The 14,469-nt window shown below is 31.3% G+C and overlaps 2 protein-coding genes across 2 annotated transcripts; one reads left to right on the top strand and one right to left on the bottom strand.

Annotated features, from left to right (window-relative positions):
• Positions 1-107: 107 nt before the first annotated feature.
• Positions 108-14,110, bottom strand: snz (sorting nexin snazarus). Its single transcript, XM_085200491.1, has 17 exons — positions 13,646-14,110; positions 13,244-13,551; positions 12,538-12,710; positions 11,931-12,117; positions 10,681-10,927; positions 10,150-10,359; positions 8,958-9,132; positions 8,691-8,848; positions 8,129-8,302; positions 7,810-7,944; positions 7,507-7,647; positions 7,146-7,276; positions 6,280-6,422; positions 5,817-5,967; positions 5,547-5,680; positions 4,998-5,146; positions 108-2,218 (listed from the first exon to the last, which is right to left on the bottom strand). Exons 1-17 carry the CDS (start codon positions 13,874-13,876, stop codon positions 2,162-2,164), a joined length of 2,904 nt encoding a protein of 967 aa, XP_085056617.1. The 5' UTR covers positions 13,877-14,110; the 3' UTR covers positions 108-2,161.
• LOC146530116 (vesicle-associated membrane protein 7-like) lies at positions 2,229-4,671 on the top strand. Its single transcript, XM_085200495.1, has 3 exons — positions 2,229-3,239; positions 3,882-4,068; positions 4,263-4,671. The coding sequence occupies exons 1-3, from the start codon at positions 3,036-3,038 to the stop codon at positions 4,349-4,351; spliced, it is 480 nt and encodes a 159-aa protein (XP_085056621.1). The 5' UTR covers positions 2,229-3,035; the 3' UTR covers positions 4,352-4,671.
• Positions 14,111-14,469: the final 359 nt, after the last annotated feature.

The raw sequence follows: 14,469 nt of genomic DNA on the forward strand, positions 1-14,469 counted from the left end.
CTATTGACCGATTTCTCACACGCTTGCGCCCCTGCGCCACAACTGGCTTCTGTCAATTTTATGTTTAAAGAAAAGAAGGCTTTATTGAAGATAAATAAAACAGAACATAAAACATATTCAGATTTTAATATAGTAGGTACATGCAATTAATTATAATACAAGAAAGGGCAATAACTCCCATGACCAACGACGCTAATGGAACACGAAAGGCGTATTATTAGATATATATTACAGATAAAAAAAATACGTTATAACAACAACATTTTGAATTTAGAAAAAAAAACGGCTTTTAGCGATTTAAATAAAGTATTAGGTATAGCAAATTAGGCGAAGCTGATCACACTAGCTACTCCCCTTATACATATTAGACCTAGTCAACGCTCAAAATAGTATAACACTTAGTTAATACGTATTCTCAAAGATAAATTCCAAAATTACTTTTTTTACTCATGTTTAGTACCTACAATTTCATTTAGCAAAAGGTTAGATGGAAAATTAATACAATATTGTTGCTTACACTAGTCACTATTTATAAATTGTGCAATAGAAGACAGTCGAGTCGACTTACATGTTACTAAAGGCAACTGTTCTTTGGTATTGTGTAACTTAGTGAAGATAGCTTAAAAACAGATTTATATGTCATATATCGTCACTATTTTTAAATATTTGTATTAAAAATTAAACTATATATTAAAGCAGACTGACTATATAATATAATAAAGTTGTCTAAAGTAACACGATATGTCTAGAATATAAGGCCTAATCATGTTACCGTAATAATATTGTCAATAAAACAAAGTAAAATAAAATAATAATATATTTTTTAAAATAATTAGTTAAAGTCAGATCTATAAAAATTATACCATAAAAGACTATTCATGATTAGGCCTCGATTAATAAGCCTGGAGGTATTTAGTGACGCGCGACGACGAGATGCGTAATCGATATTTAATTTTATGATTCGATTGTAACAATCGGAATCGAGCAATCGAATAAACAGCTCGTATCCAAAGCAAATCAACACATTTTTTACAAATACAAGGAATACTTTGGAATGTTTAATCTCTTCATTTAATACTTTTCTTCATACATTTTATTATTATTACAAAAATAACAGGCAGATTTGTTTTTCATTACAATCAATGTTAGTAAAATGCGATCCTATAACAGCTGTCGCTTAGATATCTAATTGTTTCCACAAGCCATCATGAACAAACACATATAATATATAATAGTAGATTAACTACGTATACATTATCTGTGACATAAGCCAATAAATTCTAGAAATAGGATTTTAAATTTAACATGTAATAATAACTTAAGATTAATATAAAAAAAAATTAAAATATATGTGAAAAATTGTATAGAGAAAAATCATTACTTTGGGTTTTAAAAAAAATCAACGCACAGATTGACATTAAACAAAAATCATGTCAATATCTGCATTTTTACAATACTAGTAAAGTAGTTAAAATAATATCCTTTTGTAAGTAATATATTTATAAAAAATAAAATTATTAAAATTCTAATAAATAAAACACAAGTAAATATGGTTTTGTGCAGTCATATTGGTAAAACATATAAAGGAATGAATAGTTCACAAAGGCATACAAAATTTAATAGGCCGAGCAAGAGGAATATTTTTAGTATTTTGTATGTAATAAGATTCCAGCCGAAAATATTACGTTTAGAGGTAAATTAAATTCTTTATGCCCAAATTCAATTCAAAGTCAGGTACGCATAATGGCTGCTTTATACGTATAAAGCGGCAGAAATAAATAAATAGAGAGCATTGGCACACATAGATAATTTCGCTAAACAATCACAGAAAACATACATCTAATCATTATGCTAACCTATTAGCCTGAGATATTGAGATCGATAGATCTAGATTATCATTTTCTATATTTCATAGACAAAAGTTATATTTAATTTATAAATTCTCAATGAACATTCATATAATAATTATATACTTAAGTATATCGATACATATATTGTTCTAATTTTTGTATTTCATCCGCTTACATACTGATTTGGAATCAGTGTAGTCAAATTGAAGTAAATATGAAAATATGTGATTTATATTAATTGTTTCGACCATCCCTGTACATATATTATCTTTGTTCTTATACCCGTTTGAAAGTAAGTAATACTTATACATTTATTGATAACGTTTAAGTTCAGGGAACACTTCAAGAAGTACTAATTCGAAGATTTCCTGAAAATAGTAAAAAAATGTTTTAATAACATATGCTATGTGTGTAATTTACAAAAATAATCAAATCTATACAACAACTAGTTAAAGCATAGTTAATTACAATTTATAAATAAAAAAAAATATTGTAATATTAAAAGGGCTTACACAAGTCATTACGATGGTTATGAATTTACTATGTTGAGTAACGCGTTTTTACTTATGATACTGATAAATTTTTGTCTGGCAAAACGAGCGAGAACGCAGCTTTGGTGCTATATAACACTTTAAAAATGCGCGGAAAGAAAAAACTTCGTAGGTATAGAAATTATAAATAAAACTCTACGTCCCGTGATGTTGATAAAAAAAACACTAAAAAATATACTTTGAAAGGCCATCATGCCACGCTTGTTACTATCCTAATTTTTCACTGTTTTCCCAAGATCTTTGCAAAGTTCTAAAAAGCTTAGTTTTAATTTAAACATGTCAGTTAGTTCAGTCATGCACCTCGAAGATGTCACTTTGCATCAACAAGGATTGATCGCTTATAGGGTGTGACAGTTTTAGCGTAGCAGCACATTTTAAGAGCGTGCCCACATATTGTACTAATTTTGGAACGTGTGATATCTATATGATATCGGTGCGACTGTAAATTTGCGGAAGAATTCGTCGACCCTGAATACGACCAGCGCAGCGTCTCACACGCGGTTTTACATCCACGTTGAATACTTGTTTCAGAATGTTTTCTTAAATAAAATGTTGTGTATTTAAAATATAAAATAAAGTACATTACATACAAATAAGATGACAATTATATATAAGTTAAAGTGAAGATACAGGAATGCCGATACTATTTAGTGCCGTGACTCTGGAAAAAGATGTTTTAAACAAGTTCGCTTCTTGTGATGGAAACTTTGAAGAAATACTAGATTTGGTGCTGACAAAAATTCCAAATGAAGATTATAAAATGACTTATTTGCACGGTCGTTATTTGTTGCACTATATATCGGAAAATAAGCATTTGTACTTTTGTATAACGGATAAGGTTTGTACTCAATTACAATTTTATTGTTACTAAAAAGAATCAAATGCCAATTTTTTTAATATAGTACAAAAACATTAGCAACGTTCAATTGTTACGAGGAAAAAAAGATATACGAGTAATTTATATTAATCTGGATTCTTGTATAAATATAGAACATGATGTTTTTAATCAAAATTAACTCCATTGGTTTGCGTAGGGGTTGTCAACATATTTTGGCTATACTCCATAGTGATTATCTTAATTGCTACGGAACTTATATTACATATGTAAAATAGAAATAAAAATATAAAAAAATGATTACGTAAAACTCGTAAAAACATACGTATGAATTTGAACGCAAAAAAGAATAACAAAAAATATTTAAGGATGAAGGGAGTTATGCAGGCCAACGGGAGCGCGACATTTATTTTCACGCTAAGATTCGTGGTAGATTCCGCTTCGCGTTTCCAGGGGTATCAGCAAGTTTAAACCAAATTTGGAAATAAAGTACTTGGTTGTAATTTCGTTTAGTAAAATTTATTGGAATCAACATTTTTATTTAGTTACTATTTACTATTTAAAGAAAACATTTTTTTTTATATACCAAAGACTCCCAAATTTAACTAAGATATGAAAATTTAAACGAAATATTACGCTTTTCAGCTTTGCCAACGATCGAGAGCTTTTTTATTTCTAAATGAAATTAAACGTCGATTTTTGACAATAATTAGTAGTGATTTCTCGTCAACTTTAGCTGAACAAATGTACCGATACAACGAAGACTGTAGCACTATAATAATAACAAAAGGCGAAATAGATGAACTAAATACGATAGGAGTCGATAGTAGCGGTGCGTATTTATATGTTAAATATAAATTATATTATTGTTTACTTGATATTGTTTTAAAATCAAATAAAAATTTCGGCAAAATATTGAATTTTAGTTGCATGCATTTTTATCAAAATTTTATAATTTTTTGACTTTCACTTTCAATACAAAACTGATATTCATAATTTTTAATGTACAATAAACAAATATTTCAGAAACCATACTAGGTGAAAAATTACTGATAGTCAACAACGACATGAATTTAAGATATACGGCAAGTAAATTTATACAAATATTATTATAGATATTTTTCATAATTTAATAATACCGTGTCTTCCTTACAGACTATTTCACACATCGAGAAAACGCCAGATAAAATGACTGTTTCCTTCATATCTGCGAATGTTAATATTATCTATATTGTAACACTTGCAGCCGTAGCTATTTGTTTGTTTTATATACTTAACCCCTCAACATATGCTATTATCGCTGTTATTTTAATATATTTACTGAGTCGTATATAGATAATAAACGAAATCTCTTTCTTAATAGTTTTTTTTAACTCGATCAAAGATTATTTTAACTTCTTTGACAACTTAACACTAGTAAAGACAAGACTTTTAATTGGAAATAGGTGTTTTATTTCCATATTCCTCTCTTAATATTAATATTTTTGAATGTATGGCTAATTACGTATAAAAGCCTGGATAAAATCAACAAAAAAAACAGCATGAAACGAATAGAACTAAAAATTGGCACAAATATTCGGAAAGTCATTATAAATAATAGGTTAAAAAATGCCAAGGTTCATAAATTATTTTAATTTCTTCGCTCTGGTCAGTAAGACAAAGCTAGAGATTGAGTTTCACCACTTAACACGTAATGTCTTACCCTCTGCCATATGCGGGATATATAGCGTGAAGTTATTTTATATATTAAAAAGCACTTACATAAAACAACTGCTTATTATGTGTAGTGTTCTGCAGCGTGTGGAACAGCGTGTGCGCGCCGCGAGCCGCTGCGTGCGCGCCCACCAGCGACGACAACGTGCCCGACACGCTCTCGCTCAGCTGCTGCAGCGCCAGCGTGCGCGTGTGCTCTGCAAGCAAACGTACCATGTGCCATGGAACACTGTCCTGGGAGTAGTAATAAATGCCTTTGGAACGATAAGAAACACGCCCCTCTGACCATTCCCACTATCATCTATCATTACGTCAACCCACGTAGTGTAGTAGCGTAACGGTACAAGCGTATGACTGTGTAGCGACTAGCGGTTGTGAGATCCATTCTCACTGGAAGAAATGAAATATTTCTTTTTTTTCATTTCTCTGTTCAGGACTCGAGGTGAAACGCGGCATTGAATTTCGCCATTCAAAACGCAATTCCTTCAGAATTCGGCAGATAATAGGCAACGGAGCGTCTCAACACTAGGTTTCTTCTGTGTACTCTGTGCGGGATACAGCGTGGAGCTGTATATAGGAGGCGGTTAAAAAAGTTACCTTTATCCCTAATATTTCTATTGGAAGTGGTCTCGCTAAGCACTCCGCCCGGCCACCATGACTTTAACACTATACTTGTATAATAATGCAACATTTGCTCTGAGAATAACCATGATATCGTCTCTTTGATTTGTCTGTAACAATTTAAATATATTATTCTATAATCATTAATCAATTTAGTATGTGTTCTGTTAAAAATCACTCGATTCTATGCTATTCTGTTCGATAAGTTTAAAAATTATATATTTACTATTAAAATAAAAATTATACCTATTAATAGTCCTCCCATAAGTGATTTGCACAAAAGTAACAAGTGTTTTCCTCAGCCAACGGAAAACGCCTCGCATGTCGAATACTTCACTTAATAATGCATACAGTGGCTCCGCTATACTGTCTCTTTCCTCACCTATGGGACCAGCCCCTGAAAAAAAGGAACAATAAGCTTAAGGGTAAATTCACATTATAGTGTATTAATTTTTGTAATAGTTTTGTAATCATTATTAATTAATAACATAAAGTATAATTAATAAAATAACATAAAAAACATATTTAAACGCAAAGTTTTTTTATAATAGCAAGTAAAAATTGAAGTGAGGTGTCAATGTAATTTAGAAAACGTATAAAAATTTCAACGTTCACCGAATTCGCGCCTCCTGGAAGCCGTCCAAGACCAATGGCTTAATTTTTTTATGTTTTCTAAAATATTTTTCTCTCGTTAGTGTTGAAATCTTACCTCGCATAGAATTTGTCATATTCTTATTATTTCCATCTCCACCATTTCCATCTAAATATAAAGAAATCTCATCTTCATCGGCGGACAAATGCGTAAACGCTTCTTTTTCTTGAGACGATCTATTTGTAGTGTCACTACTTGTACTGTAATGATTTTAATATTTAATATAAAGGAAAACAGCTGCAGTTTGTCTTGCCAGAGCAGAGAAGTGAATTGAAGTGAAGAAAGTTATTAATTATTTAATTTAGTGGGTGTGAACCAAGTTCACGACCTGTCACTCATTACTATCAGTTGCACTATGTTGAAGTCATATTTTTTATAACATAGTTTATTCTGCCAATTTTTATTTCCACACAATTAAATCGTAAAAATAATATACATATAATATTTAAAATGATTTTATTTCATTTAAGCTTCATTCTTTTTTATCTTGTAAGTATCAAGACATTCATTTCTTCACATCTCGCATGAATGCGAGACAATGCATGTAGAGTAGTAGAACATAACGCCGCGCTGTGCCCCGCCAGAGTGGGCAAATGGAAATAATTAATCACTCTAAATATGGATCGAATCCAGAACCAGAGTATTTACAGCGAGAGCAAGACATTGTCTCATTATGGCACAAAGTTATCAGTTTTTTTTAATCTTGCAAAAAAAATAATAATGAGAACGACAGCACGTTAAATTTTTTAAACTAAATATATTTATTTCTATAAAGCAAATTATAAAACTAAAGTAAAACTAAAAGACTAAAAACTAAAATATAAAAAACCCTTTTGCGTTTTTGATACCGTTGAAAAAAAATTAAAATGGGTGGAAAGCCATTTTTTATTAAGCTATGTATATTATAAAGATTATGTAAATACCTTTTAAACAAAGTGGAAAATGAAAATTTATTTTTCTTTGGCAAATCACCCTGCTTCATATACTCTGAGCTTGGATTTAGGAATGTATAAAGTGCTTCGCTTTGATTTAATTTCTCATCTTCTAAAACAAACTGAAAATACAAAAATATATATATAAGTATACATATTTTTAATTTCACAGTATTTCATATAGAGCAGGATAGATAATAGGAACCTAATGAAACACTAAGATCATTTTTGCCAAATGTCGGGTCTAAACGCCGCGCTTTGCCACTAGACCAAGAAAATTAAATTTTTTCATTGCGCCACGACGGATATATTTCATTGTATGAATATAAACCTAATGGTACCTTATACTCACTTCTAAATATTTTTGTATTAAAGATTTTGCTTTATCTAATGAATTTTTGTCATTTTTTCCGAATATAAATTTAAAAGAATTTGACGGCAGTTCTAAATTTTTTAATTCTGAACACATAGGCCTCAACTTCCGATGAAGTTCCTGAAAATAAATAAAAAAATATATACATATAACAAAATCCTAAAAATTATCAACTTATTTTTAATTAAATAACACCATTATAAGCACTTCAATTGTTAAAGTTACATAAAAATCTTAGTAGCAGTCCTACAGAAATCTACCTAAGGTAAGTTTATTAAATACCTGAAATTCATTAAGTGTTCTCAATAATACCCATCCAGTGGATATTTGTTCTGGTTTCTCGTCATTGTTAGTAGGTTCCTGTTCCGCCATGTGTACGACTATCACGAACTGTGGTGGTTTTGATTCATCTATAATCTGTAATAAATATATGTGATATTATTTACATTTTACAAGTGTTATTCCAATTTAGGAAAAAAATACCGCCTGAGCGCTCTGACCAATAAGCCGTTATTTCTCATCAAGCTACATCGAAATGTTCAGCCAGCGACACCCGTCATACTATACTGTACTATGCTGTATTGTGCTGTACTGTACCCACCTCAGCGCTGTGGACGGTGGCGCGCCAGTATCCGAGGTGGTCGGCCCACGTGTCGGTGCGTGCAAGGTGCGCCTCTAGCCGCATCTGCTCGCCCGCTAGCCGCTCCACCTCGTTGGCCAGCATCGCCAGCGCCGGCGACTCGGGCTTGAGGGACGCGCGCAGGGCTGCGAGCGCCTTGGAAACACAAACATTTGTATTATTATTGTGATAAAATAAATATAATTTCACATTGACAACCCTTTTTGTTGTTTCAAACTTCTTCACCTTTCCACAAAATGTAAAATATACATTAATATAAAATAAAGAAAGTTGTTTGATAAGTAATCCAACTTTCTATTGTGATGTTTTATTATTTTGTACCCATGCCATCTATTTATATATTACGCATATTTATGCTAAGAAATGTGTCGAAGACTACTCAACATCGCGCCTTACTTTCCTACCCAAGCGAGGAAACGTAAATTATTCATTCCCCCGAGTTGAGATACAACCTAGAACCACCTCGTTTACAGATATATTCTGTCTCCCTGTGACAAAGCCGATTTATTCAATTCTTTATTACCTGTGTTTTATTATTATGCCTCTCTTGTAACTGGTCTAATTTCCTTCTTGCATAAGTAGAGTGCTCTGTTAAATGCACAGTACCGGCACTCTCCGCTGATGACACAGAGTCATTTGATAACTGACGGTCTTCTATGGGTGATCTGTCTGAGCATAGTTCTGTAAAATATTTTAATGTTTTTTATAAAATGTAAATATAACCACTTAAACATTGAGAGACTGAGAGCACGTCAGATTCCTGTTATATTTTAATAAATAAAAAATATACCTGTGTTAGCCTCCTCAGTAGCCAGTTCAGCAATCAATGCTTTATATTGATCGCTAAGTAAAAACGAATGATAGTATTTTTCTTGAATAGTATCCACTACAATATCTTGTACTTCATAAAACACTTCTGGTCCCTTGTCTCCTAAGAGAAATGCCTCCATTCTTTTTCTTGTTTCCTAAAATATGGTTTTAATAGTTTTTTTTATATATTTTTGTTTCACGCTGCATCCCGCATACAGCAGAGTAGGCAATGGTCGTATACCACCTACTATAGCAAAACAAATTCAGTATAATGATAAAACAAAATTAAAGTGGCATACGGTCACGTCTTTTCTTTAAGCATATCTCTATCAGTATGACGTTAAAATATAATACGTGTAAGTTGTTTCTTTAATAGTGCGTAAATTTTTTATATTTTGTACATAATAATTTCAGCTGAGACTATTTTCTTTTTTCGTACTTTTTAGAACATATTTAGTAGGGCGTTATGTCCCGCCACTCCCGCCGTATGAAAATTTTTCATAAGCTTAAAAATTAGAAATAACCGCGTATTAACATTTTAACCTGATGACATAGATACGATGAAACCGTATATCCTGCGGTTTCTACTTATACCTATTGTAATTTAACCTTTCGGTGTTTTACTATCAAGTGGCTTTTAAATTATCTTTAGTGCCGTTTTTATATAGAAAAAATGTATTGTTAATGGACATTTTTCATTTTTAAGCACTTGCTAATTGTTAATTATATGTTATAGTGAAGTTGCTGCTAAAAATTCATTTGGAATAGAGATTTTATAAAAAGTATTTTTTTAACAGGTTTGCTACCGACACTAGTGAATGCACTTTTTTTTTAATTTGGCGCCAATAGTATATGGCATGGCGGCGACTAATAAGTTTATAAATCCTAAGCTTCATTGTCGTTAGGCAAAGTAAAAGTAAATCATACTAAATGTTAAATAAAATAAAAGCTGATAACGAGGTAACCCAGGTCAACAGTTACTTTTAAAGTTACTTTTTCTAATAATAAAAAAGGCGAAATGTTTCATCTCCGCAAAACCATATTACTATTACACTTTGCAAATGAAAATATACAAAAATATGCGATTACATCATCAATTCTATCTACCTCTCTTGTATAGCAAGACATTTGTAAGGTTCAAAAAAGTTTTTTTCCTTATAATTAATGTTTACCTTATCAACTTTAACTTCTGCACTGGGGGATCTAATATAAGTGTAAAATATTTCAGCTCCAAGTTGATGCCAGCTACTTCTATGACTGTGCCTTAATTCTTCTACTGCCGACCAAAATCCTACCAGGCCTTGAGAACATAATGTTTCTAGAAACATCGACAGATACCGTCTACCCGTTACACTTTCCATTACTTTGTGTAACGGCATTGCCTGAAATGGAAATAAATATAAATATGTAATAAAAATATATCTTGCACATTAAATTATAATCAATAAGTCAGTTTATGTCTAAAACAATTTTATTAAAAATATTGTCTACAGTAAGATTGACGAGTTGTAGCCTAAAGTTAGCTATAAATAGTAGCTCATATATGATTTTAGAATTTTTCTTACTTTTGATTGTTTTCTTCTCGATTGAACAATGGGCGAAAGTTCTGAAAACCTAACACTTCAGCCTACCTCTGTATTTTAGCGGGATACAGTGTGAAGCTGTCTGAAATCTGTTAAATTACAACAAAAAAAAATTATAACCTTGCTATCAGATTCAGACACAGTGGGAAAAGCGCCGTCCCATCCTAATTTCCTTAAAGCAGCCTCACATTCAGCTTTAGCTATAGTTAATTGATCTATATATCTCTTTAATTTCTTAGCATCTGCCACTTGTTGTCTATTTATTGACTGATTAGCAGTTTTCTCTAATAAATCTACGTCGATTCCTTTAGCTCTTTTCACATTTTGGAGGGTAGTTGCTTGCATAATTTGTGTAACGATGTCGTATCTATAATATAAATAAAAATGGTCAATGCAATCTACACATAAAATTATTAATTCTATATTGAAATATTTTTTTACATTGGATATATTTACGATTAATTCATAGCTTAACAGCATCTAATTATTTGACACTGACGAGGCGTAGTTATGGGTTCGATTTCCAGTCGGGGAAATGAATTGATTTTATCTTGCCCTAGTAACAAGACAAAACGTGGGGTAGAGCTCCGCAACTCAACAAGCAATGTGTTGAAAATTGGACGGAAAATGCGGAACAGTGTCTCAACTCTTGGTTCTTTCTGCCTACCCTGCTATGTGAGGGATGTCGTGTAAAGCTAAAAATAATGTGAATTATTTTACGGACAAAAACCATCGCGTGCAACTTTTGTGTTTCATAATAGAATCAGTGGTGCTTGAAATTCCTTATAGTGACTCAATAATATTATGTATTGAGGTCTTATTCAATTTACATAATTCTATAAACAAACATCATTCATCATCTATTTATTATCATATATGATTTTTTAGAACTGTCTTTATGTTGTCCTTCTATTTAAAGAAATTTCTTACCACTTAAGAGTAGGTAAATTAAATTGTGTGCGATATTATTCTGCCATATAAATTTTTATTTTGGGTGGAAATTAGGTAACAACATTTTGAAGTTATAATTAATGACAATATACTTATGTTTCTTTGCCTTTAACCGGTTTTAGCAGAGATCGAGGGGAAAAGCGTACCCCGTGCATATAGCAGGGTTGATGGAGGAACCTAGTGTTAAGACACTTGGCTCCACACTTTCTGGAATTTTGGAGAAATTGCGTGCCTGCGAATGCCGTGCAAGGTCTTGTTACCAGAGCGAAACGATAATATGAAATAATTCATTGCCCTGAGAGAAAATCGAACCTGCAATCATTGCGTTGACAGTAACGCTTTGCCACTGCATCACGCAGTAACTCTTGAATAGCCGGAAAATACATAATTTACCGTGAAACTAGCAATAATAGAATTACCTGAGACGTTTCAGTGTATCCACGTTATTACAGCTGTTTATAAGTCTTATATAGTCTTCAAATGTTTTGGCATATTCATGAGTTCGTATGTGCATTGCATCTACTTCTTTTTGTGCTTCTAAATATTGAATAATCTTTTGATTTATATAATCTGGTTCTGTAACTAGATCTATTGCTGGCTGTAGAACTGGGACAAAAGGATTATTTGTGTTCAAAATAAAAGTACTATAAATAGTTTATATGGGGATAAATATGTTATTAATGCCAATTTAAATAAAATGTCTAAGATAACAAAAAAATATATGTTAATAACCATGGTACAATTTGTGAGTGAATCGTTTTAATAATTGGTTTATAAATTTAAAGATAATAAGAGACTTTAACTAGATTTATACGAGATGTTTCATTTCTGTGATTTTTAAAGAAACTCTTAAGTCAGTCAATTTTAGTTTTATAATTATATTGAAACCTAACTCAAACAATTCGATGTAGGTGATTTGGTGAGTTCCAAAAATGTATAAAATTAAATATTCGCGATTAGTTCCATTTAAGAGTTTCACTCAAAAAGATTATACTATTATTAAAGATAAAAAGACACTACACTCACTTTTACATGCCAGTATCTCCCTAACAAGGTGTGAAACAGGTGACAATGAATAACAGCGAGGCATCAGGAACATCACTATCAGCTCACTTATTTGTCTCAAGTAATGTAACTCAGCTTCACTTGATGTTAAATGTGAGGCCAAGGCGAACACTGGTGGTTGATTTAGTTCCATGCTAACATAATTTTTAATAATTTTAAAATGTTATTCCACACTAAGAATGGTAAAATATTATGGAAAAGGAAATAAAATTAAGTAGAACAGGCTTTGAACACACTCCTTTTGTAAATTGTCCAAGTTCCTTAGGTTTGAATCCTACTTCACTTAAATTTTTATGAGTTTCCTAAAATATTTTTAAATACAAAGCTAAAAGTTCAATTTTTTATTACTCTTAGTACAATTATTAAATATGTATATCATGACAAACACACACATACACATTGTCGTATAGTAGGACTGAGCAAGGTGACAATTGCAATAGATTTACAATCAGAGGCAACAGGTTCAATTTATTTTCATTGTTTATTTCCATGTCTGCTCTCTGGTAAAAACTCTGGCAAAAACCTTAAGTTAATGTTGAATTGTTTTTGCACTGCCATTCAACACACAACATCTTAAATCTGTGTGGTATGTGGAGAGAGTCCAATGATACTCTCTTTAAAACTCAAAAAATACATAATACAATATACAACCTTTTATGATACTTACGCACAACTTCTGGCAATTCTTATGCGTTCAAAATGTTGTGTTATTTTATTTACCATATCATTAGCTAATAATTTTTCTGCATCCACCTTTAAAAGCCTATCATATAAATTTTGAACTGCATTCCAAATATGTTCCTTAAATTTATCAATTACTGGTTCTGGTTTGTAAGAAAGTTCTTTTATCCAGCGTGACACAAAATCTCGTAAAAAATAATCAATTAATAGTTGCAATTGACTGTCTACTGTCCTTCCAAATATTACAGGTAAATGAGGCTTTTTGGCAAGATACACCCAGTTATTTTGATCTTCCTACAAAAAAATACATTTTTTACATTTTTAAAGTTATTCCACAGGTATGTTATTGTAATATTTTAAATAATTATTTATATTATTTTTTACTCACCCGAATTGCCGTATCCAACAAGCGGGCCTGTTTTTCTATGTTATCCAATAGAAATAATGAAGTTTGGTGAGGAGAAGACAAGGCTAAGTGACCCCATAACGTAAAAACAAAAACTCCACATATAACACACCCACTAATAATTGATATGTACACTAAACTACTCAGTGTAGGATAGTAATAAAATAATGATATAGAAATAGGAGGAAAACCGTAAAGGATCCATCTCCACATGATTACGCTCTTAAATAACAATGTAAAACTGTTATTGAAGTGTTTGAAATTTTCCGCGAATATTGTGGGATTTTATTTTACATTTTGGAATACGATAATTTTTCAAATCACTGTTAAATATTTATTTTACGAAATATTTTTATTACATTTCATTATAATATTATAATTTCTGTTGAAGGATTTCATACAGTTTCAGATTATTATTGATATTTTGTTTTCAGAGCGATGACTATTGTGTCACTGTCAATCATTTCTGACATACTCTACGCAGACAACAAATAATAAATTGCAAATAATAATTATAAATTAAACGAAATTGCAAATAATAATGATAAATTGAAATTTGTTATACCTCGTGTTGAATTGACTCTAATATTCTTAACGAGTTTGAACAGAGACGAGTGGAAATATGCCGTCTTATTTTGTTGAACTTGAAGGCATCCACGAAATTGCATTTGTTCTATTTTACGCTTTTTTAACGCACGTTAAAAACCTCCGTGCTAACGAGAGGTAGTACTAGTTAAGAGTGTAGGGTCAGCGTTGCAAAACATCCTGATTTTTAGCCCAAAATTTCAATGTCCTGATCGAGACAT

Source organism: Heliconius melpomene, chromosome 17 (assembly GCF_056956725.1).
Source record: "Heliconius melpomene rosina isolate 202511_hmr_F chromosome 17, ASM5695672v1, whole genome shotgun sequence".
Taxonomy (NCBI): domain Eukaryota; kingdom Metazoa; phylum Arthropoda; class Insecta; order Lepidoptera; family Nymphalidae; genus Heliconius; species Heliconius melpomene.

What these genes read in the sequence shown, in the direction of transcription:
- LOC146530116 (XM_085200495.1), top strand. Translation starts at nt 3,036, where the DNA reads ATGCCGATACTATTTAGTGCCGTGACTCTGGAAAAAGATGTTTTAAAC. An exon ending in ACTTTTGTATAACGGATAAG is followed by an intron (nt 3,240 to 3,881) that starts GTTTGTACTCAA and finishes TACGCTTTTCAG; the next exon opens with CTTTGCCAACGATCGAGAGC. An exon ending in GATAGGAGTCGATAGTAGCG is followed by an intron (nt 4,069 to 4,262) that starts GTGCGTATTTAT and finishes CAAATATTTCAG; the next exon opens with AAACCATACTAGGTGAAAAA.
- snz (XM_085200491.1), bottom strand. Translation starts at nt 13,876, where the DNA reads ATGTGGAGATGGATCCTTTACGGTTTTCCTCCTATTTCTATATCATTA. An exon ending in CCACCGTCCACAGCGCTGAG is followed by an intron (nt 7,945 to 8,128) that starts GTGGGTACAGTA and finishes TATTTATTACAG; the next exon opens with ATTATAGATGAATCAAAACC. An exon ending in TATGACAAATTCTATGCGAG is followed by an intron (nt 5,968 to 6,279) that starts GTAAGATTTCAA and finishes CCTTTTTTTCAG; the next exon opens with GGGCTGGTCCCATAGGTGAG.